General features: G+C 42.6%; 1 protein-coding gene across 1 annotated transcript; it reads left to right on the top strand.

The window, feature by feature from the left end:
* Positions 1 to 689: 689 nt before the first annotated feature.
* LOC117359932 lies at positions 690 to 27,118 on the top strand. Its single transcript, XM_033943410.1, has 6 exons — positions 690 to 793; positions 3,452 to 3,528; positions 11,066 to 11,177; positions 13,448 to 13,560; positions 19,768 to 19,882; positions 26,325 to 27,118. The coding sequence occupies exons 1-6, from the start codon at positions 733 to 735 to the stop codon at positions 26,528 to 26,530; spliced, it is 684 nt and encodes a 227-aa protein (XP_033799301.1). The 5' UTR covers positions 690 to 732; the 3' UTR covers positions 26,531 to 27,118.
* The last annotated feature ends 191 nt before the right edge of the window (positions 27,119 to 27,309 follow it).

Raw genomic sequence — 27,309 nt, forward strand, 5'->3', positions numbered from 1 at the left:
GGTCTCACAGCAGCAGGAGATGATGCCTTATTAATGCTTCTCTTGCTGGTGGGGGTGGGGTGGGGGGTATAGGAATCAACTTTTCAAAATGATTAGGGGTGCTAAACCCTATGGAAATTATCCCTCCCTAAATAGGGTTGCCAGATTTTCCTTTCGGAAAATCTGGACCCCCTAGCCTCACCCCCAGATCCGCCTAATTCCGCCCATCCCCGCCCTAAGCCCACCCTAGCCCCGCTTTCTGCTCTTGTCGGGCAGGGAGGAAGTCCGCTCATGCGCTTGACGTCACGTGATGATGTCACGCGCATGCACACATATGCGTGATGTTATCACCTGATGGCCGCGCATGCGTGGACTTCTTCCCTGCCCGACACAGCTTTTCAAAACTCGGACAAAGTGCCGGGTTTTGAAAAGCCGTCCGGACCCCCGGACATGTCCTCATAAGGAGGACGTCTGGTGACCCTATCCTTAAATGCAGTCAAGGACTTTGTTCAATACTGGGGGTGCTCAAGCACCCAAAGAGCTGGCTCCTATGCCTGCATCCTGTAGTTTTTCCACAGTTTAAGCAATGTGCATCCCATCTTGATTACTGCATGTTGCTTCATCAGAGCTCTAAGTAAATAGACTTCTTGATGACCTAGTATAAATAAGTCCATGGTACTGGTTTGTATAAAGAGCGAAAGAGAGAGAGAGAGAGACATATACACCCAGAAAGCCAGACAAAGCTGCTCAAAAATGCTGAACACTTTGAGAATGTTTTGGGGAGTCTTGCTCTGTGCTGCATGTTTCCCAGCAGGTAGGTGTACTTTATACAGTATATCTTATTGAGAACAGACATGGTGGAAGCCACTGCTTGCCCTGGGATCAGCAGCATAGAATTTTGCTACTATTTGGGCTTTTGCCAGGTACTTATGACCTGGATTGGCCACTGTGGAAACAGGATACTGAGCTAGATGGACCACTAGTCTGACCCAGTGTGTCTATTCTTATGCTCTTATTACTATTAGTATTAATAAGTAGGGCTCCAGAAAAAGGAGGACGGATTGAGACATCCGGGTTTTACTTCCATTGCTTTTAATGTAAAAGCTAGATGTCTCTACGTCCATTGCTTTCAGTGGAAGTAAAATCCGGATTCCTCAATCTGTCCTCCTTTTTATGGATAACGATCAAATTAGACTGAAGGCTATTAATTTGACTGGGATATCATTAAATTTCACCAACCACAACCCAGTCAATAGTATCTTATATATAAATTTTATAACCATATATATAAACGATCATTTATACCCCCAATTTTTTTTTTAATGCATAGAATCCTCAGTAGGCTTTCATTTCTTTATGTGCATTTGATATGAGAATTGCATGAGCCACTTTCTTCACCGGATCCTTTTATATATTTTTTACTTAAACACCCATAGTGATTTCATATTTAATATTTAGTAGAAAAACTTATATAAATAAATCCTAGGAGCGCCTCCACCAGCTTGCCATGTTTCAGTACATTTCTTCAGGGTTGAGGCTCCCAGCACACAATTAACAAGCTGTGTTCAGATTGTGCTCCTGAAAAGTTCATTTCGGACTTTTTATGGAGCCATATGGTAACCCTATTTATCTCAGATATAAGCAATAGATTTTCCTATGTCTATGTTAATAATGTCTTGTAGATTTTGTAGGAACTTGTCTAAACCCTTTTAAACCCTGCTAAGCTAACTGCTTTTATCACATTCTCTGGCAAAGAATTCCAGAGATCAGTGGCGTACCAAGGGGGGGGGGGGCTTTAGAGGGGTGCTTTAGAGGGGGGAAGTTGCGTCAGAGGAGAAGCTTCCGCCCACACATCGCCGGCTTCAGTTTATTTTCTAAAGTACCATGAAGGTAAGGAGGAGGGAGGGAGATAGATTTAGCCGCAGGTAGGGAGGGGGGGCCATGCCCAATCAGTGACCGCATGCCTTCCCTCCCTTAACTGCGGGGACAAGACCATTCACCGCTCCAAGGGTCCGCAGTGAGCACTTTCTCCCCCCCCCGTTTCGGCGGGTCTACCGGTCTACTCATTACCAGCCCCTCTCATTCAGGAGTCATCTCTAGAAATATTTAAATTCAGCCTGAAAAGCTTTCTATTCAGAGATGCCTTCAGTCTATAAACTCTTTCCTCTCCCTCCAAGCAGACAGATGATTACTCCCTCCAAGAAGAAAGAAGATAACTCCCCATTCCCTATTGCACTTTCCCCTCATTGTTCATCTTTCTTATCTTTCCTATCAAAAATTGTATTTCTCCCCTAGATACCTCTTGTTTAAATTTGTTCCATCTTGTCAGTCAATCAGTCTGTGATTTCCCCTTTAAAACTTGGATTTTATAATTTTTTATGTAAAGCGCTCTGTTAACGATAAAGCGGGATATCAAATTTTTAATAAACTTTAAACTTAGCTGGCACACTTAACCAAAACAGCTTTGTGTTAGTATTCTGCAATGACTTAGGACCTCTTCTATTAAACTGCGCTAGCAGTTTTTAGTGCGGTGAGCCACGCTGAATGGTCCGCGCTGCTTCCGATGCTCATAGAGTTCCTATGAACATCGGGAGCAGCATGGGCCATTCAGCGCGGCCCTCTGTGCTACAAACTGCTAGCACAGTTTAATAGAAGAGGGGGTTAGGCATGTCCAGAAGCTATTTAAAATTGGTGCTTTTAGAACCTGTTTTATGCCTCTTTCTTTTCTCATAAATAAAGAAAAAAAAATTTGTGGCAACTGTGACTTAGTAGCAATAGTATATGTAAAATGACACTGAATATGTGTATGAAGTTTAGGTTTGGGTCTTAATATGGCCACTACACTGACTTAAAATTGTCCTTATTGTCCTTATGTTAAAATTATACCTCTGATGCAGACATTTGCCGAAACACAGTCATAAAAAGTTCTGTTAAGTCATTCGACTTTTTCTTTTGTTTTATTTTTATGTGGGTTTATATTTAGTAAACTAATGGATGTTTTAATTCATTTTAATTCATTCTTCCCCCCTGCCTTTTACAAAATTGTAGCACAGTTTTTAGCGTTGGCCGTGGCGGTAAGAGCTGCGACGCTCATAGGAATTCTTTGAGCGTCAGAGCTGTTACCGCTGAGGCCGGCATTAAAAAACGTGCTACTGTTTTTTAAAAGGGGTTTTATTATTATTATTATTCATGTAATAAATAACTTTTTTAATCATATAATTTTCTATCATGCTACCATCACTGTTTTTTCACTTTTTGGTGTTGTGAGTGGTTGTCTCACTTCATTTTTCATTTTAATAACAACCCCCCTCTGAACAACAAGAGTACATTGCAATGTAGTATTATTTGAAAAAAAATATATATATATATTGAAGGGGGAGACATTTATTCTAACATTACACCCCTACCCTCAGCTATTCTTCTTCAAGACCCTACAATTGTATTAACCCTTTCTCATGTTTTTATTTCCTAGTTACGCTACAGAAAGATATTGAGGAACATTCAAACTACAATAAAATTAACCTAGATGAAGTAACTGATGCAGTGGAGGTAAAATTAGTGGTTTATGTATGAATTGCTGCCATGAAGCATATTATATCTTGAAGATGATCCAAACACTGCTTTGCCGATGCAGAATATTATTTTCACACCAGACAGTAATGTCCAAGAACAGTATACCTAATCCATGTCCTGTGAAAACAAAGCTTATGGGTAAATATTCAGCCAATGACAGCCTGCTGTTCTTTAAATGTTGACTGCTCCTATCTGTTGAGCAGCGATTGTCTCTTCAATGTTTAATGTACAGCGCTGTGTACATCTGGCTGTTCTATAAAAATGATAAGGCCAGTCCAGTTAAGTGCTGCTGAATAAAAAACATATGGAAGCAAGGTGCTGAAATGGGCTAAAAATAACAGATCCATGCAGAACTATACCTTATGCGCCCAGTTATAGAATAGTGCGTGTTTCTGTGCCAATCTGAAAAGAGGGTGTAACAATGGGAGGGTTGGGGTTTTGAAACATGCACAATGTTATAGAATTAGGGGGATCTGTACCCAACTCGCAGGCTGGGAGTTACACATGTTTTCAGTTGATATAAATCCTCGTGCCCAAAGTTGGGATGGATTCTGGTACTATGCGCTATTCTAAAAAGTATGTCCATTTCAAAGCGCTCTTTATAGAATACTGTTCAGCTCTGATTTTTTTTTTTTTTGCAGCACCATATACTGAATCTAGTTCTAAATATCTACCCCCTTAGTTTTTATTCTCTTACTTTAAGTATAATGGACTAAACATTCAGCTAAAATAATTTATGTGGGCCATTTAAATTAGCATACTTACTGCTCTAACCAACAAGTGAGAAGATGGCTATCCTCGATAATAAAACCCTACGCGCGCATGCGCACTTACGGTTTTGTGATCCCTGCCATCGTGCTGTGTCCCTCCGTGCCGAATTCCATTTCCGGTGCGTGGGGCAGCTTGCTACGGCGATTTCAGCGGCGGTTTGACTCCTGTGCTGCCAGGACGCCTCTTCTCACCCAACGACCAGCAAATGCAGCAGCCGCTGGGCATTTGCTAGGCCAGCCCACTTCAATAATGCGAGGTGGGCCAGCCTAGCAAAAGCCCCGAGCCTGCCCGGGCTAGTGGATGCTGGACAGGGGGAGCAGGGAAAGGAGAAGGTCTACTGCAGGACAGGGGGATCAGGTAAGAGGTGCTGCTGGACAGGGGAGAGGTAAAAGGAAGGGGGAAGACCTACTGCTTGACAGGGGGAGCAGTGAAGGGGTGCTACTGAACAGGTGGGAGGTAAAACGAAGAGAGAAAGGCTGCTGCTGGACAGGGGGAGCAGTGAAGGGGTGCTGCTGGACAGTGGGGAGCTAAAAGGAAGGGAGAAGAGCTGCTGCTGGACAGGGGGATCAGGGAAGGGGTGCTTCTGGACACGGGGGAGGTAAATGGAAAGGAGAAGGGCTACTGCTGGACAGAGGGAGCAGGCAAGGGGTGGAGGTGGATAGCCAAGGAAAGAGAGAGACAGAAAAAAAGAAAGAAAGACAGACAGACAGACAGAAAGCAGCCAAGGAGAGAGAGAGAAAGAAAGACAGACACACACATCTATTCTAGCACCCATTGATGTAACGGGCTTAAAGACAAGTGTGACTATAAAACCCAGAATTATAGGCTCCTTTTACTAAATGGCGCTAGAAGTTTTTAGCGCAGGTTGGTGAGGTAAATGCTACAACATTCATAGAATTTACCTCTCCGGTCTGTACTAAAACCCTCTAGCAAATTGTATCTTGAAAATGATCCAAGCACTGCTTTGTTGGTGCAGAATATTATTTGAACACTCTATATCTGACAGCGATGTCCAAGAACAGTATAATCCACATCCTGTGAAAACAAGCTGATCCTATATAATAAAAGCTTACCGGTGCATGTGCTATTAAAACAGTGTGATCCCTGCCGCTGTGGTATGTGATCTGTGGCCGTGTTCCATTTTAGAACCTGGTGGCAGGGAACATTCTGGCCACTCTGCTCCTCCCGCCCTCACTCACCAACTGGAATTGCAGGCAAGCTCTCTCCCTGCCCGCATCCTCTGCAGGGAACACACCTCCCGTCCTCGCTCATTGCTGCCGCCGCTGATCCTCCTCTTCACAGCAGCCTGCGATCGTGGCCGGCTTTAAAGAACCTCGCAGGCCGCTCTCCAACCTCAGTAGCACGTTCCCTCTGAAGCACGGGATCGCGTCAGAGGGAACGTGCTACCGAGTTGGAGAACGGCCTGCGAGGTTCGCTAAAGCTGGCCACCACGATCGCATGCTTCTTTGAAGAGGATCAGGCCAGAAGATGCCGGGATGGAGGGAGGGTAAGAATTGATCCCCTTGGGAGAGGGAAAGGGGGCTGCTTTGGGGGCAGGGGTGTGCTGGGAGGAGACAGAAGGGGCCAAGGAGAGATAGGGAGAGGTGGCTACTTTTGGAGGAGGGGTGTGCTTGGGGCAAACATCTTTGCTCTGAGGGGGAAGACAGAAGGGGCCATGGAGAGACAGAGAGAGGGAAAGGGGGCTGCTTTGGGGGGGAGGTGTGCTGGGGACAGACAGCTTTGCTCTGGGGTGGGGGGGAAGACAGAAGAGGACCATGGAGAGACAGTTAGGGAGAGGGAAAGGGGGGCTGCTTTGGGTGGAGGTGTGTGCTGGGGGCAGACAGATTTGCTCAGGGGGGGAAGACAGAAGGACACAGTCAGCGGCCAAGGAGAGAGAGATAAAGGAACACAGACAGATAGACACATCTATTCTACCACCCGTTAATGTAACGGGCTTAAAGACTAGTGGGTAAATATTCACAAATGACAACAAGCTGTTTTTTTTTAATGTTGACTGCTCCTATCTATTGAGCAGAGATTGTCTCTTCAATGTTTAATGTACAGTGCTGCATACATCTGGCAGCACTATAAAAATGATAAGTAATAGTAGTAGTAGTAGTATATTCAGTGCTTGCCCATGTCCTGGCATCAGCATTGAATTTTTGGGTCTGCAGTGAATCCTGGAGGTTATATAGTGCTGAAAGGCTTATGCAGCGCTGTACATTTTGACATTTAATAGATGGTCCCTGCTCAGAAGAGCTTACAATCTAACTTGGACAGACAGACATGATATACAGGGTTGGAGATACAGAACCGAAGATGAGGGAGCTAGGAGTTGAAAGCAGTGTCGAAGAGGTGGGCTTTTAACTTGGACTTGAATGCTGCCAGAGACAGAGAACGCCAGAGGGATTCAAGCAGTTTTAGTACAATCCAGTGTAGATTTGGTGTCAGCCATAGCTCAGCGGTTATTTCATTGTCTTGTGAATGTTCTGCTATTCTATTTACAACACCCACGTCTTTGAGGGCCCTTTTACTAAGTTGCACTAGTATATTGGCTTTGCATGTCCTTATGCAGGTCTTTCCTATGTGCTAAACCCATTTGTAGTGGGACTGTAAAATAGCCTTTTTTCTAATTGTTGAATATCTGGCCATGTGCCAATTTTTTATTTTTTGTTTGTTTATTTCTCACCCACCCTTATCCTGGGCAAGTTACATATTAATATGTGTATATTCAAAAATCCGATCTCTTGCTGAATATTGAAGATTTGCCGGCTTAGTGCTATTTAGCTGGCTGGGAGCCTTTCTTTGCCGGCTAAATACTGCTGAACATTGGGCAAATTGAATCTAGCCCATCGTGTTAACGTATAGGGCTCCTTTTACTAAGATGCGCTAGTGTTTTTAGCGCATGGAGGAAATTACCGTGTGCTAAACCCGCGCTACACTTCTAAAACTAACGCCAGCTCAATGCTGGTGTTAAGGTCTAGTACGCGTGGCAATTTAGCCCGTGCTATTCCGCACGTTTAAGCCCTAATGCAGCTTAGTAAAAGGAGCCCATAATGTAGAATCCTTCATGTATACAGTACTGTATTGCATTTCTATTTAATGAATTTATTTATGTACAGGGTTCTTATATTCATTATATCTATACATTTAAGTGGTGAATAATCATGATATACATACTTCAAATAATATATAACAGGGGTGCCCAAAAGGTCGATCGCGATCGACCAGTAGTTCGCAAAGGCAATGCGAGTCGATCGTGGAGCCCATCCCGGGCTCCATGAAAGACTCACTTTGCCTTTGTGTTCTCCCTGCTTCCCGACGCTGTAAACAGGACAGTAGAAGCACCGGGCCCACCAGCCTCCCCTTCAGAGAGGAAGTTCCAGGCCAGCCAATCGCTGTCTGGCTGGCCCGGAACTTCCTCTCTGGAGGGAGAAGGCTGGTGGGCCCGGCACTTCTGCTGTCCTGTTTATGGCGTCGGGAAGCAGGGAGAGCTCAAAACTCGGAAGCGGTGGCTTGGGGGCCTGTTCCACAATGGTGGCGGCAGTGGCTTGGGGGGGGCTGCAGGGAGGCAGAAAGAAAGGGGGGCAGGGAGACAGAAAGAAAGAAGGGAAACAGAAAGAAAGAAAGGGGGCATGGAGAGAGAAAGACAGACAGAAAGAAAGAAGGGGCAGGGAGAAAGAAAGAAAGGAGAGAGGGGCAAGGAGAGAGGAAGAAAAAGTTGGGAGAGGGAATGAGGTCTGGAGGAGAGGAAGCATACAGGAGGCTGAAAGAAGGGAAGAAATATTGGATGCACGGTCAGAAAAAGAAAGTGCAACCAGAGACTCATGAAGTTACCAGACAACAAAGGTAGGAAAAATGATTTTATTTTCAATTTAGTGAGCAAAATGTGTCTGTTTTGAGAATTTATGTCTGCTGTCTATATTTTGTACTATGGCCCCCTTTTACTAAACCGCAATAGCGTTTTTTAGCACAGGGAGCCTATCAGCGTCGAGAGCAGCGCAGGGCATTCAGTGCAGCTCCCTGCGCTAAAAACCGCTATCACGGTTTAGTAAAAAGGGAGGGGTTATATTTGTCTATTTTTGTATAGTTGTTACTGAGGTGACATTGCATATTTTAAAGTTATCTGCCTTGACCTCTGTGAAAACCCCCCAGAATATAAATGATAATTAACATTTTCTCTGCATACAGTATGCTTTGTGGTTTTTAAAATTTTATTTTTGGTAGATCATTTTGACTTGGTCATTTTAAAAGTAGCTCGCAAGCCCAATAAGTGTGGGCACCCCTGATATATAAATTTGGCAAACAATACAATTTTAAATGAACCATAATATTGATGAATCTCATATCCGTAATGCCTTTCTTTAACTTATGCATAGGTTTTCTTAAAATATAAGCCATCAATTCCTTCCTATAAGTACATAGATAAGAGTGAAGTAGAATGCAAAATATCCAGCAGCACATTCCAGAAACCTACTGCTACTGGCTTCTGAAGGCTTTGTCCCCTTCCCCCCTCCCCCAACTAGCTTTTAATATTTCAGTGTCTTCAAATTTTGTTGGTGCTTAGTATGGGTATGGGCAGTGAAGGCTCAGCAAAAACTTTGACACTCTTTTCAACTACAGTAGCAAAACAATGCAAAGAATTTAGGAAATTGATTGGTTGGGCTGAGAACTTTTCAGCACCCCCTCGTAAGGGCTTAGCACCAATTTCTAAGCAGGCCTCTAAGTGACTAATGGTTAAAAAGATTGTCAGGTTTGGAGCTCTGGTTTCCCTGAATTTTAGCCCACTGCTCCAATCACTCTGCCACTCTAACACTAGCACAGCCTAGCTTTCATGCTTTAGGCTGGGGTTTTGTTAAATTAAGGAAACAAATTTGGATCTGTTGATTGGTAGTCAGCAACAGTCGCTACTGGTATTTATTCATAACTTTATTTTATCACGATGCTTGTTAAATATTGTAGTTCCTTTTCCTTTTTTTTATTGATTTTTACTGGAAAGACGGTATAACAAATACCAAATAGCCCCCACCCCCGCTTTTACTAAGATGCGGTACAGCTTTCTACCATGGCCTAAAGCGCTAAAATGCTCCGATGCTGTTCCGACACTCATAGAAGCCTCTACCACTGCTTAATAAAACAGGTGCAAAAACAAAATTGTTTAAATATACTGTCATAACTTTTGACACTAGAGTGTGGGGGTGGGGGTGGTTCGGGGTGGGGGTGGGGGCTCTTTGGTGCGAGGTTTGGTTTCTGCAGGTCTTCGTGAAGGGATAACGCGGAAGACCTAACTGTTTCTGCTATGTTCGATGTTATCGTGTTGTATGTATTTCTAAAAACTTAATAAAAATTAATTAAAAAAAAAAAAATACTGTCATTGGTTTTCCATTCTGGCATTCCTACATATTTATCAGTGTTCATTATCTCATATTTGCTCACTCGTGCATTACGGTCATTGACGGATAACAGGCTTGCTCTTTCTCATACCTCTGTAAGGTTAAATGGAAATCTACTAGATGGTCAACTTTTGATTTCACTGCTCCAGTCCACAACATACTTGTTTAGAACAGTCATATATTACTTTTCATATTGCATTGAAAACTCACCTCTTTGAAAAAGCTTCTTTTTTAATTACACTAATTCTATTCGCTGAGCTGAGCTGAGCTGAGCATACAGATACATCTACTGGATGATACGAGTACACAGATGCACAATGGTGGAGCTGTAGTTTTTGAGAGAAAGTGTGCTTTTCTTTCTATTTCTCTCTTTTTTGTACCCTAGGGAATGAATGATTGCTTCTTTCCCTTCAATTATTGGAGTTCTCCTTTTAATTGACTGTATGCATTTTAAGCTGTGCATGTGAATTATGAGCCGCTTTGGTAAAAAAGTAGATTATAAATGTTCTAAATAAATAAATACATAATTCATTTTATATTTATTTGTATTGTGAACCATTTTGATTTAGCTTATCTGCTTACTGCAGCAAAAATACCATGGGGCACACTGAGGCATGCTGCTGTAATATTGTCATGCATATGAGTTACCCATGTGCTATTTATTTTTTTTGGCCTAGGGGCATGTCTGGGGCTGGAGAGTTAGGTGGGTTCTGCACTAATCAGTTATTGCAGCTACATTGTTGCACACTAACAAATTAACATATGTTTATCACATAAGTCTCTACTGCTTACAAAATGGGTGCAGTAGGAGCTCACATGCTAATGGCCATGCTTTAATGTGATAAACAAAAATGAGGGAATCCAAAGTACAAGAGATCAAGCCACATGCAATAAAATATTATGATGAGCTTCCGAGAATGGGTTGGCGTCAAAATGAAATTTATTGGAAAACCCATGTTGATACCAACCCACTCGTGGAGGCTCAACCTGCTTTCTTTTGATATCATGTTTTTAATGTGAACTTTAGCACGTGGCCATCACTGAACAATGCTGAAAATCGGCCACTTTACTCCAGTGGTAAAAATGGCCTTAGCACGCAGTAATGACCTGCCCTTAGGACTCTGAAATAAATTGTCTAAGAAAGAATTTAAGAGGTTACGTACTTTCATGGCATGTTCGAGAAATCCACTGAAGAATTTTGAGTGTTGGTAGAAGATTATATGAAGTTATATATGTTAAGAAGAAAGTGGTTATGAAGAAAATGGATTCTGATGAAATAAAATTTTCTTGGAAATCCTTACTAGATAATTTTACCATTTTTAATTTTCTGCTTTCTTAACCTTACACAGAATTTGGTTTACTCATCGGAAACAATAGCTAATCTTGACAGATCTCAAATAAATAATTTTGTTTGGAAATATCAACAAATACTTGATACTCTGAAAAAAGCTCAAGAGAAAGGTAAGAATGTTCTCCATTTACTGTTTTAGGTGATTATTTTAGAAACTGTAATCATGCTTTAGATGTGTATAAATCATCGTTTAGATGTTTATATTGCTTATATGTCTAAATCCAGATTTTACAAAGCTGGGACATACATGTCTAAAACTGAAAAAAATGTACATATGACAAGGGTACTTGGTTTGGGTGCATTGTGGCCAGGTCTAGAGCAGGCCTAAACAGATACTGAAAAAACTGAGGCAGATATGTCATTGCTTCAAAAGTGAAACTTATTAATTTGTAATTCAATCACTAGTATTATCTCAGTTGGATTACTACAACACAACCTCCAGAATGTAGCCTCAAGACAAATATTTTCAGCAACAAGATGTGAGAAACTGGACAATAATCTTTCTGATCTTCCATAGCGAAGCCCCTGACTACTTGACGAACATTTAGGGCTCCTTTTACAAAGGTGCGCTAGCGTTTTTAGTGCACGCACCGGATTAGCACGCGTTATAGCGCGCGCTAGCTGAAAGACCGCCGCCTGCTCAAGAGGATGCGGTAGTGGCTAGTACCACACAGAAGCTACAACCTGATAAGCAACCACCTACGACTGAGAATCCCCAGCCCCAAAGGTATTAAAAGCTACACAATACCATTTTGCTGTTTGCCTTTCCATACCAAACAGCAAAATGGTGGAACTCTCTCCCAAACCAAGAACCTCCCCTACTTACAAACGCTTCCATAAAATCCTAAAAACATATCTATTCATAAAATTCCTAGCACTAGGAAAAGGCCAATTTTAACACAGGATGCAACACTAAACTCGGTTTCACTCATATTGTGACTCAAGACCCCCCTATAAAAACTGTGATCCCTATGAAAGCACTGAATGTGACAATATAATCTCGTGCATATGACCAGTTTTTTCTTCATGTAAATCACTTAAAAATCCTTATGGGGATTATTAGCGATCCATAAATACTAATATAATGCAATGTGAAAAAAATCTTGCTAAGATAGTGAGGGTTTGTTTTCTGATTTTAAGAGACTTTTGACCTTATTTGAGTGTTGGTGTGTTCCCTTTTGAGCTCCATAATCTCATAAGTGTTTGAGAGTATATGGTGGTGTGGCAATTAGGCATGCGATTTTCAATTTGTTGAGCCTAAATTTAACACCTGGGGCTTGATTATGCTCAGAGTTTTGTCTTCTAGGGGACTGATCCTACCAAAGAACATTTGTGTTTCCGAAAAAGGTTACTCAAATTCATGCATAGGGAACTGGGTTAATGAATTTGCTTCAGTGCTTCATGAAAGGCAGAGCCCCAGTCCTTCATTATTTTGAATTGTGATGTATTTAAAACCATCTAACTTTTCTGAAGAATTATTACTATGGTCTCCTTTCTGACCTCATAACTTGTAACTGAGCCTAAATGTATTCAATTTTATTTCCATTCTCCTTTGCTTCCCTTTGCTCTTTTAAAGACAAAGGGAGACCATGCTGGAGCTGAATGATATTTTCACATGATATTAAGGGCTGCTTTTACTAAGGTGCACTAGCGTTTTTAGCGCCCGCTGAGGATTAGTGCATGATAACCCCTGCGCTACGCGGAAAATACTAACGCCAGCTCTATGGAGGCATTAGCGTATAGCGCGCGGGGCAATGTAGCGCACGCTAAAACCGCTATCATAGCTTGGTAAAAGGAACCCTAAATTCATCAATCAGACTTTGGTGTTCATAAGAACATAAGAATTGCATGCTGGGTCAGACAGAAGGTCCATCAAGTCTTGTAACCTGTTTCCAACAGTGGCCACTCAAGTTAGAATTTGGCAGGATCCCAATAAATAGGTTCCATACTGTTTAAAGCAGGGGTCCCCAAAGTCCCTCCTTGAGGGCCGAATCCAGTCGGGTTTTCAGGATTTCCCCAATGAATATGAATTGAAAGCAGTGCATGCACCATAGATCTCATGCATATTCATTGGGGAAATCCTGAAAACCCGACTGAATTCGGCCCTCAAGGAGGGACTTTGGGGACCCCTGGTTTAAAGAGTGGGTTTCCTTAAGTCTACTCTATGAACCTTTTCCTCCAAGACCTTATCTAAGCCTTTTTTAAACTCAGTTACACTAACTGCTTTTATAACATCCTGTGACAAGGAATATAAGAGCGCAGAGTGGAGATCTTTTTTTTTCTCCAATCTGTTTTAAATGTGCTTTTTGTGAAAAGCATGTTGATTTTACTTCTGTGATGTGGAAATCCTGCAGTATGATCATATTTCTCTGTTTTAAAGCTTGGAATGATTTCACTCCAAAGAACTGTTCTACTCCGTTGGCTCCCAGCAATGGTGGCTTGGTGTGTGTTACCATTTTACATGTCCGCTACTGTAAAGTAATGTGCAATCAGGTAAGTGATTAAAAAGTCAGCTGGGAAAATCGTGAGCTGTGGTCAGGCAGTGCTACCCAATACTTATGGCATTTTTTCTGTAACTGCTTGCACTAGAGTCTTCATTTGCTCATGTGCTGAGATATTATTAATGAAAGGAGAGTCTAAGCAAAGCCTGGCCATATGCAATTGCTGTGACTGGTTTTGATTCTCACACACCTGGACTATTGCAATAGCACTTTGATTGGGCTTTCTAAGAAATGCATTTATGACAATTATAAAAAAACATAAGAATAGCCATGCTGGGTCCGACTAGCCAAGAATCCTGTTTCTAACACTGGCCAATCCAGATCACAAGTACCTGGCAGAAATCCAAATATCGTATATACTCGAATATAAACCAACAAAATCTTTTTTCCCCAAACAAAGGAGAAAAAAAGGTTGATTCGAATATAAACTTGCAGCAGCCATTCAGCTAGCTCAGGGGTGGGCAAATCCAGTCCTCGAGGGCCGGAATCCAGTCAGGTTTTCAAGATTTCCCTAATGAATATGCATTGAAAGCAGTGCAAGCAAATAGATCTCATGCATATTCATTGGGGAAATCCTGAAAACCCGACTGGATTTTGGCCCTCGAGGACTGGAGTTGCCCACCCCTGAGCTAGCTGCTCCGCAAGGGTAGGATTGCCAGACATCTGGGAAAACCTGGACATGCCCTATTTTTAGAGGACTGCCCAGGTTCCTGGATGGATTTTCCAAAACCCAGCAGTTTGTCCTGGTTTTGGAAAGCTCTGGCCACGTCTGGAGGGCTGTCAACATGCATGCGCGGATGACATCACACGCATCTGTGCAAGCTGGAGGCCCTCCAGATGCGGCCTGGAAGTTGGGAAAAAAGAGATGAGGCTTTTTGGGGATGGGGCTGGAGACAGAATGGGGAGGATTGGAGGCAGAACATGGTGGGGCTGAGGGTGGAGCAGGGTGGGGACCACGTGTCCGGGTTTGTCCGTCATTAAATATAACATAACATAACATAAATCTTTATATATATACCACAAAAGTCTTACGGTTCGAGGCCTACATTTCCAGCGCCTACCTTTGATGTGAATCACACATCTGGAGGCACCTTCTAGTGCCTAATGCCACTTACAGAGTTACTCTTCGGATGTGGGATTCATGTCAAAGGTAGGCACATTTCTGGTGCCTGCTTTGCCAGAGATGCATAAGAACATAAGAACATAAGCAGTGCCTCCGCCGGGTCAGACCATAGGTCCATCCTGCCCGGCAGTCCGCTCCCGCGGCGGCCCAAACAGGTCACGACCAGTGTTCCCTCTAAGCGGGCGGGTGTTGTGAGCAAACTTTTTTCACTGTGAGCTAAAAATATCGGGCGCCAGCAAGTTATGAGCCAAATAAATATGTTGCTTTCTACCACAGAACTTCCTTACGTTTGTATGGAATCTATCCCCTTTCAACTTTAGAGAGTGCCCTCTCGTTCTCCCTGCCTTAGCTACTAAGTCTATTCCCTTCAGTACCTTGAATGTTTCTATCATGTCCCCTCTCAATCTCCTCTGCTCAAGGGAGAAGAGGCCCAGTTTCTCTAATCTTTCGCTGTACGGCAACTCCTCCAGCCCCTTAACCATTTTAGTTGCTCTTCTCTGGATCCTTTCGAGTAGTACCGTGTCCTTCTTAAAGTACCAGTGCTGGACGCAGTACTCCAGGTGAGGGCGTACCATGGCCCGGTACAGCAGCATGATAACCTTCTCTGTCTCTTCAGTCCAGCATCTGCCCCTTCCATTCACTGTCTGTCTTTCCCTGCCATCTCTCCTCCTGCCCCCCCCCACCCCCCAATTTGGTCTAGCATCCATCATCTTCCTTCTGTTCCCCTCATGGTCTGGCATCTCTATCCTTCCCTCCCCCCTGTGGTTTTTAGCATATCTCTCTTCTCATTTCCTCCACTCAGATCTGATCATTCTCTGCTCTCTCTTCCCTTTTCTTCTCTGGTCTTCCTTCTCTATTTTCTGCCTCCATCTAAATTAAATTCTTTCTTACTATTTAGTCCCGTTTCCCTCTTTTCACTGTGTCTACACACAGCTTGTCACCCCTTTCCCTCACCCCTCCATTATCTTACTATTTTCTTCCCCCTTTATTTATCTCCTCCTTCCATCCTGTATGTGTTCTTTCCCCACTTCCATTCAGCATCTGCTCTCCCTTCTCAACTGACATCCATCTGCCTTCTGCTCTCTCTCCCTTCTTCTCACTTCCATCATCTGTCCCCTTCTCTCTCTCTCTCATCTCCTCCATTCCATCATCTGCCCCTTCTCTCTCTCTCTCTCTCCCCCCCCCCCCAACTTCCATCATCTGCCCCCCTTCCCCTCACCTTTGTGGGTCACTTTCTTTCCCCTGAGGGTGGCTCATGTCACAGGGGAAGCTTTGGCCGAGCAGAACCGCTTGATTGACAGTGGAACTTACTTGATTGATGTCGATGCTGGGGCCCGTTGCCGATTGAAGGAAAAAAAAAAAAGGTGGAAAAAAGGAACCTGTAAAGGCGAGAGGAAGGGAAACCTCCAGGACAGCTGCTTTTTGCCCTCCTTCAGCGGCCCAAGAGTTCAGACCAGCAGCGGCAGCTCTGTATGCTTTTAACTGCCGGGACTCCTGCCTTCCACCGCGTTTGCCTCCTGCCTTGTCTCCGCACCTCCAGACCAGCAGCGGCAGCTGTGTATGCTTTTAACTTCGGCACAGAGCTGCCCCTAATCAATAGTTTAGCGCGGTTTCATGAGGCAGCCTCGGGGCCTTTGATAGCCGGCCCGCTTCGATGATGCGATGTGGGCCGGCCTAGCAAAGGCCCCGAGGCTGCCTTATGAAACCGCGCTAAACTATTGATTAGGGGCAGCTCTGTGCCGAAGTTAAAAGCATACACAGCTGCCGCTGCTGGTCTGGAGGTGCGGAGACAAGGCAGGAGGCAAACGCGGTGGAAGGCAGGAGTCCCGGCACAGCGACTGCAACAGGAAGTTGCAAGTCAGCTGACGCCGGCCTTTCGTTGCGGCGGGGACCGAATCCTTCGCGGACCGGCAAGATTTTGTTTGCGGACCGGCGGTTGAAGAACTGTGCTCTACACTGTGTGCGCTGTGACGAGAAACATGTGCGCTGCGAGGTAATATTTTGTGCGCGTGCGCACGTCAACGCAGCTTAGCGGGAACACTGGTCACGACCTGTCTGAATCACCAGAAGGGGCTCCCTTACCACCTTGGTTTCTCTTTGAAGTCCTATCTTCCCATCGAAGTCCTAACCCTCCGGTCTTGCACATGCACGACCTGGTTGGGTTTCTATACTTATTACCTGGTTAGCTTTCTATACTTGTGTTACATCCCAGCTCCTCCCTCAGTATCCCACGATCCCTTTATCCCTCAGGAATCCGTCCAATCCCTGTTTGAATCCTTGTACCGTACTCTGCCTGATCACTTCCTCCGGTAGCGCATTCCAAGTGTCCACGACCCTTTGGGTGAAAAAAAAAACTTCCTTGCATTTGTTTTGAACCTATCTCCCTTCAGTTTCTCCGAATGCCCCCTCGTACTTGTTGTCCCCTTCAGTCTGAAGAATCTGTCCCTATCCACCCTCTCTATGCCCCTCATGATCTTGAAGGTCTCTATCATATCTTCCCTGAGCCTCCTTTTTTCCAGAGAGAAGAGCCCCAGCCTATCCAACCTCTCGGCGATTCTCTAAATATGGTAACACTATGCATGGGGCAGGAGCATAGGAAGATCGTTCATGGCCCGGTTCACCGCTGGACCACCAGGGATTTAAAAGTATGCTGGGGAGGTGGTATGCCTCTTGTTTCCTGTATTGTCAGTGTCTTAAAGTATGCCATTTTTTTACTAATACCCGTTTTTATTCTTGTAAATTGCTTTGTAATACGATATTGCGAATAAATCAAAGTTTAAATAAACTCGAAACTTGAGAGAGGTGAAAGTTCTCAGAGTCAACCAGGACAGCAAATGGAAGGGATTCCTTCTGTCCCGCCCCACTGCTGGACCACCAGGTCTTAAGGCAGGCTCGGCAGAGGCCTGCAACAGATCCAGGAGGGGGGCATGCGGGCACTGACCTGAATATAAACTGAGAACCCCATTTATGGGCCATTTTTTTGGTCCAAAAATCTCAGTTTATATTCGAGTATATACAGTACTGTAGTAGCAACACTCAATGCTACTGATCCCAGGGCAAACAGTGGTAACTTGGGTAGATTCTGCTTCCAATTATAATAGGGGAAGTGTGGCACCCATTTTAAAACAGTTGCATGGGCTCTTCAAAACCATTTCAAATCAGATAAAATGATACAGGGAAAGGTGTAAGCTATCTTAGAAGTTCCATCCAATCCTTTATCCCTGGCTATGTGCTTCAGTATTCCCATGCAGTTCTTCTTATGGTTTCCTCCTTAAAAGAAACTTGTCGTCAGTGAGTTTGAGCTTTTAAATGCATTGGCGCACAATTGAGGAATAAGATTCCTAAAGTCAACGGATAAATCCACTATTATATTCTAAAAATGGTGCCTTAATTTAGGCAAGAAACAAGCCAAAACTGCAGATATGTACAACGATGTAGGCAAAATTTATTGTGACAACCAAATTATATATTAAAACCTTTACTCTAGCGATTTTTACTATTCACAGTGACTCTCGGCGTGACATAACATCAGTTTGCTTTTATTATATACTTTTCAACATTTGTTGTGACATATGTTTTTTCCTTTTTCTACCATGGACCCCTGATGAAGGTTGTCCGAAACACAGACCTTGTTGGGTCCCCTGTTTAGTAAAAAGGTTTTAATATATAATTTGGTTGTCACAATAAATTTTGCCTACATCGTTGTACATATCTGCAGTTTTGGCTTGTTTCTTCCTGATTGATTTTTTCACTGCAGACAAGGTTGGATTCCCTCTTTTCGTTTCTGTCGCCTTAACTTAGGCACCTAAGTTAAGTGAAAAAAACACAGTATCATATGGTACTTTAAAAAATATTTCACCTACTGGTGCCTAAAAAAACAGTACCAGAATCATGCCTCCGGAGGTGCCTACCAGCGCCTAATGCCACTGTAGGCGTGGCTAACTCTAAAAGTGGCATTAGGTGCCAGAAGATGCCTCTGGATGTACAATTCATATCAAAGGTAGGCACTGTTAAGGTGTGGACTTATCACAACTAAATGTGTGATATATAATCTGAAAACCGGAATGGAAATTAAAAAGGAGCAATGGTCACTAGGAAGAAACAAGATTGTTCTGGCAGTTTTATAGGATAATGGAAATTTCAGGCCTCAAGGCTCAATCCATCTTTCTGTGATCCTCCTATTATCCAACCTAGTCCTTCCCATGGAGCCCCAACCTGGCTCAGTCCTTCTCTTACCTGCTTTCCTTATTACCAAAGCCTCTCTTTCCCATGTAGCATATGGCTCAGATCAGATTGGTGAAGCGCAGGATGTTTTATTAGATTACCCTTCAGAGCACCCCATTCTTCTGTGAAGCCGCTTTGGAAGGAGAGGAGTGCAGGCATGAAGAGCGAGGATTAGAACAGCCTGGATATACATCTGTGTCCTAGATAATAGGAGTTTTTAGATAACGTGATATCTGGATAAGAAACATAGAAACATGATGGCTGATAATGGCCAAATGGCCCATCCAATCTGCCAATCCGCAGTGGTCAGACATGTTTATGTTTATTAAAATCTTTCTATACTGCCTATAAAACCAAAAGGGATCGAAGCAGTTTACATCACTACTTAATCATATTGCAGTAACCATTATCTCTTCCTCTCCCTATTGGCTAAGGCTCTTAACACTTGCATTGTGATGTCATAGAGCTTTTTGGTTATAGAAACAGAGAAACATGATGGTAGATAAAGGCCAAATGGTCCATCTAGTCTGCCCATCTGGAGCAACAATTATTTCTTTCTCTCTCCGAGAGATTCCATATGCCTATCCCAAGCCCTCTTGAATTCAGATACAGTCTCTGTCTCCACCACTTCTTCCGGGAGACTGTTTCATGCATCTACCACCCTTTCCGTAAAAAAGTATTTCCTTAGATTACTCCAGAGCCTATCACCTCTTAACGTCATCATATGCCCCCTAGTGTTCTACTGTACAGATACAGTACAGTCAGTAAATTCTGTCAAAAGAAATAAAAGCAGAATAAAGTATTTAAAATTTGAAATCTCTATATTTAATGATGGTTTATCTTTTGTACAAGGATTATGACTTTTCTTTCTTGAGAAGAAGCAGATTGTATGAAGAATGTGGACATCATACCGGTTACTCCTGGACAACTCAGCTGGTTGGGGGAAGAAAACTTGCTGATTGCATAGGTGAGCATTACTGTTAGAAGTAGAAAGGGCAATTCCATAACTGGGCAGACTCATTTAAATGCCTCTTATACATGTAAATGTACAGAATACTAGCACTTGTGCATAGAAGTACACACTTATCTGAGGAAGTGAGGGTTGGGGGAGGAGACTTGTAAACTTCAAGCTGGATTTCAGATTTGACTGTTTTGATTTTATTTTCACTTCTTTTGTTTATGATATATTTTTTAATCTAACTTATTGTTTTACCACTTGTTTTGTTTTATTTTATCATTCAAATTTCATTTAAATTTCCCCAGAATTCTATTGCTTCAACGGTTCTCCCTCTGCATCTATTCTTAACTCCCCTCTTTTTAACCTTTCAAATTCCTATAGATCATTGTAATCTTATTAGTATGTTTATTTTCTTATTTTTCTCCTCTATCTCTATTTTCTTTCTTTATTACTCTTCTATGTCATTTTTCCTGGTACTTTAGTTAGATTGTGAGCCTTTGGGACAGTAAGGGAATTTCTAAGTACCTATCTTACTTATAATTTTAATGCACCAATATATTCATTGTAACCCGTTCTGGGCTCTTTTGGGAGGACGGGCTAAAAAATCAAATAAATAAATAAATAAATAAACCACCTTTTTGTGGCTTTAGCATTCAAAGCTGACATTTGAAGTAGTGGACATTGGAGGATTCCGAAGGGGATCACAAACAGATCTGAAAAGGTTATCATTCTATTATACCGGACCATGGTACACCCCCACCTGGATTACTGTGTACAATACTGGTCGCCGTACATGAAAACGGACATAGTACTACTCGAAAGGGTCCAGAGAAGAGTGACAGAAATGGTTGAGGGATTGGGGGAGTTGCCGTACAACAAGAGGCTAGTGAAACTGGGCCTCTTCTCCCTTGAAAAGAGAAGACTGAGAGGGGACCTGATCGAAACATTCAAGATATTGAAGGGAATTGACTTAGTAGAGAAAGAGAGATTATTCACCCTCTCCAAGGTGAAGAGAACGAGAGGGCACTCACTAAAGTTAGCAGTGAAAAGATTCCGTACAAACGTAAGGAAGTTCTTCTTCACCCAGAGAGTGGTAGAAATCTGGAACACTCTTCTGCAGGCTGTTATAGGGGAAAGCACCCTCCTGGGATACAAAACAAGGTTGGATAAGTTCCTACTGGAACAGAACATACGCGAGTTAGGCTAGACTCAAATAGGGCACTTGTCTTTGACCTAAGGGCCACCGCGTGAGCAGACTGCTGGGCACAATGGACCACTGGTCTGACTCAGCAGTGACAAATCTTATATTCTTATTAAGTGACTTGCCCAGAGTCATAAGAAGCAGCAGTGGGATTTGATCTCACAACCTCTGAATGCAGAGGCAGCAACTCTACCAGTGTACCACACCTTCCCTTTAGTGCTTAGGAGCTATTCATTAATGGATTTGCCCTCGGATTTTACATATGGGAGTAAATTCTATATATGGACCATAAAAAACTGCCACCAAAAAAGCACTATTCTATGAATCTAATCTAATCTGGGATTTTTGAGTTGCACTATGACCAAACAGATTAAAGGTGACTTAGTTTGAGATTATGGGAATACAAATTGATACATTGTAAACAAAGTAGCAGAAGATATAGTTCATAAAGATATAGAATTATCCAGTTGTTTGAGGAATGTGGATGTAGTTAATAGATGAGCTAGCAGGTTGCATAGTATAGGTACCAAAGAGGTAGGGGGTACTTGATTGTGTTTGATAGTTAATTGTCATTAGAGTATATGGAGCCAAAGAGGTGAGTCTTTAGCGTCCTTTGAAATGCTAAATTGTTTGGTTCATAATCTAATCTAAAGTTAGGCACAGTTTATAGAATAGCACCTACACCCCAGAACCGTGCTCAACTTTGGGCGCAGTTCTTTTGCACCAATGAAAATGTAGTGCAAATTCTCACACCTAAATTTAGGCGTGGATGATCTTATTTTATAACTATGAGTGTAACTTAAAGTAACACCCCCAATTCGCCCATGACCCACCCATTTCCGTGCCCCCAATTTTTGATTGATATGTAAATTTATACACATATCTTGCCACTATTTCTAATTAGTGCCAATAATTACTTAAGAAACCAATTATTGGTGCTAATTAACTTGTTATTCAATTGCATGTGCAAATCAGATACATGGCCAAACTTGCATGTACATTTTTCAGCACTTTTTTTGTAAAATTAGGGGAATGGCTTCCAGATTTGCATGCTCAAATCTGTGCATACAGTCGAGATGTACATGCAAATCAATTGAATAATGAGCTATAAAACATTAATAATCAGGTGCTAGCAATCAATTATTGATGTTAATTGGCACCCATTAAAATTTGCACAGCCATCTGGCATCTATTACATCGGGCTCCTACATCCCAGAATGTGTATTTCAAAAGGGGGTGTGGCCATGGGAAGAGCATGGGTGTGTCAAGTAGTGTTCCAAAAGGTTCCATGCATAGTTTTAGAATGCTGAGTAAGAGCAAGTATCTTGGTTGCCAGCATTTATACATTTCAGCAGGCGTGATTCTTATACCCAGAGTTGGGTGCAGAAATCAGCAAGTAGCACTATTCTATAAAGGGCACACACACCCCTTATAGACTGGTGTTTAGTGCCCATGTTTTCCAGTTCCCATTTTTTGAGAATTTATAGGATTCTCCCCATAGTGAGGCAAGGAGGACACATCAAGGGTGGTGCTTCCACTTACACACATAACTTACAGAATACTGGACGCTGTACATGTCCATTGCATTTACTCCAGGTCTATGGCTGATGCTACTCTGGGTATGTAAATGTAAGACATGCCTATGCCAGGTTACAATAGTCTAATATAATAAAACCCTAAGCCGCGCATGCGCACTCCCACCTGCGTGCGCCCGTTTTCTGTGAGCTGTAGGGCACCGCAAGTAGGAGTGCGCATGCGCGCGAAGCTCTCTCTCTCCCTCCCCCCGAGGCGGATGTTGGCTGCGGCGGCTTCTGGCCGCAGTGGCCGAGCCCGGGCAGCATTTAAAAATAAAAAAGGCAAGTTTTTAAAGGATGGCTTTTCAACCCCCCCCACCACCACCACCGCAGCCGCTGTACCTTTTAAAACCCTCCTCCCCAGCTTTGTGGTTAAGGCCTGGCTTCTTTGGGCAGCAGCAGCATTTAAAATTCGCTGCTGTTGTCGGCTTCAGGCCTTCCTCTCTGGCGGGTCCTGCCTACTTCATGTTTTCATGAAGACAGGACCCGCTAGAGAGGAAGACCTGAAGCCGGCAACAGCAATTAATTATAAATGCTGCTGCTGCTGCTGCTGCTGCCCGATGAAGTTGAAGGAGGAAAGGGAGCAGAGGGGGAGAAAATGGTAGGGCATGGAGGTAAGGAGGAAGGTATGGCGGGGGGGGGGGGGGGAGAGGAAAATGCTGCACAGGGAAGTGGGGTGGGAGGGAAATGCTGCAGACACGGAAATGGAGGGGCAGAAAAAGGAAGGGAGGCTACTGCTGGGTAGGGGGAGCAGGAAAAAGGGGTTGATGGACAGGGGAAGAGGTGCTGATGGACAGTGGGGGGGGGGGGGGCAAAAAAATGAAGGCAGGCCTACTGTTGAACAGGGGGAACAGGAAGGAGGTGATGATGGACAGGGGGAGGTAAAATAAAGGGAGAAGGGCTGCTGCTGGATAAGGTGAGCAGTGATGGGGTGGTGGAGGACACAGGGGAGGTAAAAGGAAGGGAGAATGGACAGGGGGAGCAGGCAAGGGTGGTGGTGGACAGCCAAGGAAAAAAAAAAGAAAGAAAGAAAGACAGAAATACAGAAAGCGGTTAAGGAGAGAGAGAAAAAAAAACAAAACCAGACACACACACGTATATTCTAGCACCCGTTAATGTAACAGGCTATAAGACTAGTATTCTATAATGGAATATGGACAATCTATCTAATATACCTGGGACAGTGGAGGACTAAGTGACTTGCCCAGGGTCACAAGGAGTAGCATGGGGCTTGAACCTGCAACCTCAGGATGCTGAGGCTGTAACTCTAACCATTACGCAACACTCTCTTCCTATTAAGACCAGTTATTGATAGTTATTGCCAATTAGGCATCAATTATGCCACTTAGTTTACGTGCACAAAGGAATATATTCTATGATCATGTGCTTATATTGCCTAAGCCAATTACAAAAAAAAAAAAAAAAAAGAGTGCCATGTTAAGGCAGCTAAAAATAAAACGTGTTAAACCTTGTAAGGTAGTTGGTTAGTGTCCATACTTTGATAAGACTAACCACTGTGCAAAGATAAAGACATGTTTTCTTTCTTAAATCTCTTTAATATTACGAATATAACTAGTCTTGAGCTGCTACTTACTTGAAGTACATTCCAAATTCTTTTCCTAAATGACAAGGACTTACATCTGGTATGCTGCCTTTGACTCGATAGAAGAGATGATAACCTGTGTTATCGACCAGGCTTGTAACACAGCTTAGTAGAAAAGTCCCTTGAATGGCATCCAGATTTTGTGCTATATTTGCAGCAGTTGCCATATATGGATAACTTGTCTGCATATTTTTTTAAGCATATATCTTGCTGCCACTGAACAAATATAAATTTAAATATACTGTATGGATAGCATCCATATATTTTTATCCCTGTATTTCTGCAGCGAGATCCAAGGCTACATTTATTTACATAGTGACTGGATTCCACAGCTATGTAGATAAACATACTGGTATGTCTTGGCCAGAAAATCCCAGACTCCTCCCAAAGATATACAGATATAGGGCCCCTTTTACTAAGATGTACAAAAAAGTGCCAGCAATATTACTAGCGCAAGAGTTTCCCATGTGCGGAATCCGTTTGCAGCATTCTCACTTATTTGATTCTTCTTTGATATACAGAGTGCCCACAAAAACACTCCTTGATTTTAAATGGTTACAAAACCAAAATTTATTGGAATATTCTTTCATCTTTGAGACTATAGTTTCATCAACTCATAAAGTTTCATATGGTATCTGTTGATTACAAACACTCAATATGCGCTCCACCTGTTACTCGGCAAACATCGATGCGATAATCAAGCTCAGACCAGACTCTCCGAAGCATATCCGGCATGATCGCGTTTATAGCTTCAGTGATGCGTTCCTGCAGATCATCCATAGTTGTGGGTAGTGGAGGTACGTACACGTACCCCCAAAGGAAAAAGTCACAAACAGTAATGTCTGGTGATCTCGGGGGCCACTTGAGGAACACCTAGTCATTTTGTCTGAATGTTGTGTCTTCTGCACCAATTGCAGCTTATAAGGGTGAAAGTGCAAGCAATTGTGTAAGATCTTGCTAACCATGCTTTTGGGGACTTGTATTTGCTGTCATCTTATTTATAAACATATTCCAATAAGTTTTGATTTTGTAACCATTTAAAATTAAGGAGTGTTTTTGTGGGCACCCTGCATTCTTCTGTTTAGTATTTGTTTTGTGAACTAAACAGCCTAGGATCCGTGAAAAAAACAATTTGGCTTGCCAAAAAATGACCCATGCTGGGTCTTTGTTGTATTCATTGGGTCTATTGTGAACTGTATTGGATTGCTATTGCATTTTAGCTTTCTCTGGATTTTTATGATTTTTTTAATTAAATTGTTATAAATTGGTTTACCTAGAACCTTGTTTCACATTTTTGTTTCTTCTTGACCTCTCAGATTTTATAGAACATCTTGGGTTCTACTTTGTTTTTTGTTTTGTTCTAGCTTTCATTGTAAACCGCCATGAAGCCCATTGGGCCATTTGAGCAGTATACCAAACGTAATAAAGACTAAGGGCCCCTTTTACAAAGCCACAGTAGCGATACTGCTATGCACCAAAGCCTGTTCCATTCTTATGGGCTTCGGTGCATTTACCACAGTAGAATCGCTACTACAGTTTGTAAAAGGGACCCTAAGATTAGATGGGTTATTACTATTCCGTAAAGCTCTGAAAACTTGTTTGTTTTGATTCTGTTTACTATTAGGTTATTGACTATTTACTATTAGGTTATTGAGTGGCTATTGTTTTATAGAGTTGTAATAATTTATTTGTTTTAAATGTTTATTGTAAGATTATGAATTTAATTGATCTGCACTGCTCTGTTCTGCACTGCTCTGTTCTGCACTGCTCTGACAGTCATAGAGTTCCTGTGAACATTGGAGCAGAGCATTCAGTGCGCTAGCCAGCGCTAAAAACCTCTTCTGCACTTTTGTAAAAGAGAGGGGTGGGGGGTAATTTTGTTTTGTCTATGGAAATTACTATGAATGGATTTTTGTAACCCATTCTGAACTTTTTGGGAGATGGACTAAAGAACTTATAATTAAGTAAATAGATAAAATTAACTGCCAGGTTGTGTGCAGAGCACAGGCACATTCATTTGTTTCAGGCTAGCACCACAGTGAACTTTTTTTAAACATTTCTTTTTTATTTCAGCTTCATCAGTTGCTGTCAGTGGACAGAAAACAGCTTATTTTCACCCTAACATGAATTGCCAGCAAACTATAGGAAATGCTACTGTGGAAAATGAGCACATAAAAATCTTTCTCCAGGAACTTGCAGAGAAGAACATAATGGAGCCACATGAGGCAAATTATGATTATATAATCTGTGGCCAAGCTACCACAGCTGATAGGAATTGACGGAAAATAAAGGAGATATCTGTCACCATGGATTGACAACTTCAAGATCATAAGAACATAAGCATTGCCATATTGCAGTAGTCTCCAATGCATAGCCTCATGGCCACATGCGTCCCCTGAAGTCCTCCGCTGAAACCCTCAAACAGATGGCTGAAATGTTCTTCAAATCCTTTCAATGTGTTAATTTCAGTCTTGCACACTTGATAAACTAACTGTACTAAAGAACCATAGAAACATGATAGCAGATAAAGGCCATCTGCAGTAGCCATTATCTCTTCCTCTCTCTAAGAGATCCCACGCTTTCTTGAATCCAGACGCAGTCTCTGTCTCCACCACTTCTTCCAGGAGACTGTTCCATGCATTTACCACCCTTTCTGTAAAACAAAGCATTTCTTTAGATTACTTCTCTTAACTTCATCCTATGCCCTCTCAAATGGAAGAGATTTGACTCATGAGCATTTACATTGGGATGACTCATTAAATTTAATTGTCCTTTCAAAAATATTAACACTTAAACTATAATTAAAGAACACATGATATATATGCTCATCTACTTTTTACTATTCAAGAATCCAATTAAATAAAATTAAGGACCTCTTTTACTAAGCTGTGGTAGAGGTTTCTGCTGCAGTCCAGAGTGCAAAATGTTCTGAATTCTTTGAGGGTCAGAGCATTTAGCACTCCAGGCCATGGTACAAGCCTCTACCATAGCTTAGTAACAGGGGAGGAGGGGTAAATTTTTAGTGAAAGTGCTCAGAGTGTCACACTCCCATAGGAGT

The sequence above is a fragment of the Geotrypetes seraphini genome, chromosome 4 (assembly GCF_902459505.1).
Source record: "Geotrypetes seraphini chromosome 4, aGeoSer1.1, whole genome shotgun sequence".
Taxonomy (NCBI): domain Eukaryota; kingdom Metazoa; phylum Chordata; class Amphibia; order Gymnophiona; family Dermophiidae; genus Geotrypetes; species Geotrypetes seraphini.

Bases quoted from the DNA above. Each gene is read 5' to 3' on its own strand.
- LOC117359932 (XM_033943410.1), top strand. From the start codon at position 733: ATGCTGAACACTTTGAGAATGTTTTGGGGAGTCTTGCTCTGTGCTGCA. The intron at 3,529-11,065 runs GTAAAATTAGTG...AACCTTACACAG, and splicing joins AAGTAACTGATGCAGTGGAG to AATTTGGTTTACTCATCGGA. The intron at 11,178-13,447 runs GTAAGAATGTTC...TCTGTTTTAAAG, and splicing joins GAAAAAAGCTCAAGAGAAAG to CTTGGAATGATTTCACTCCA.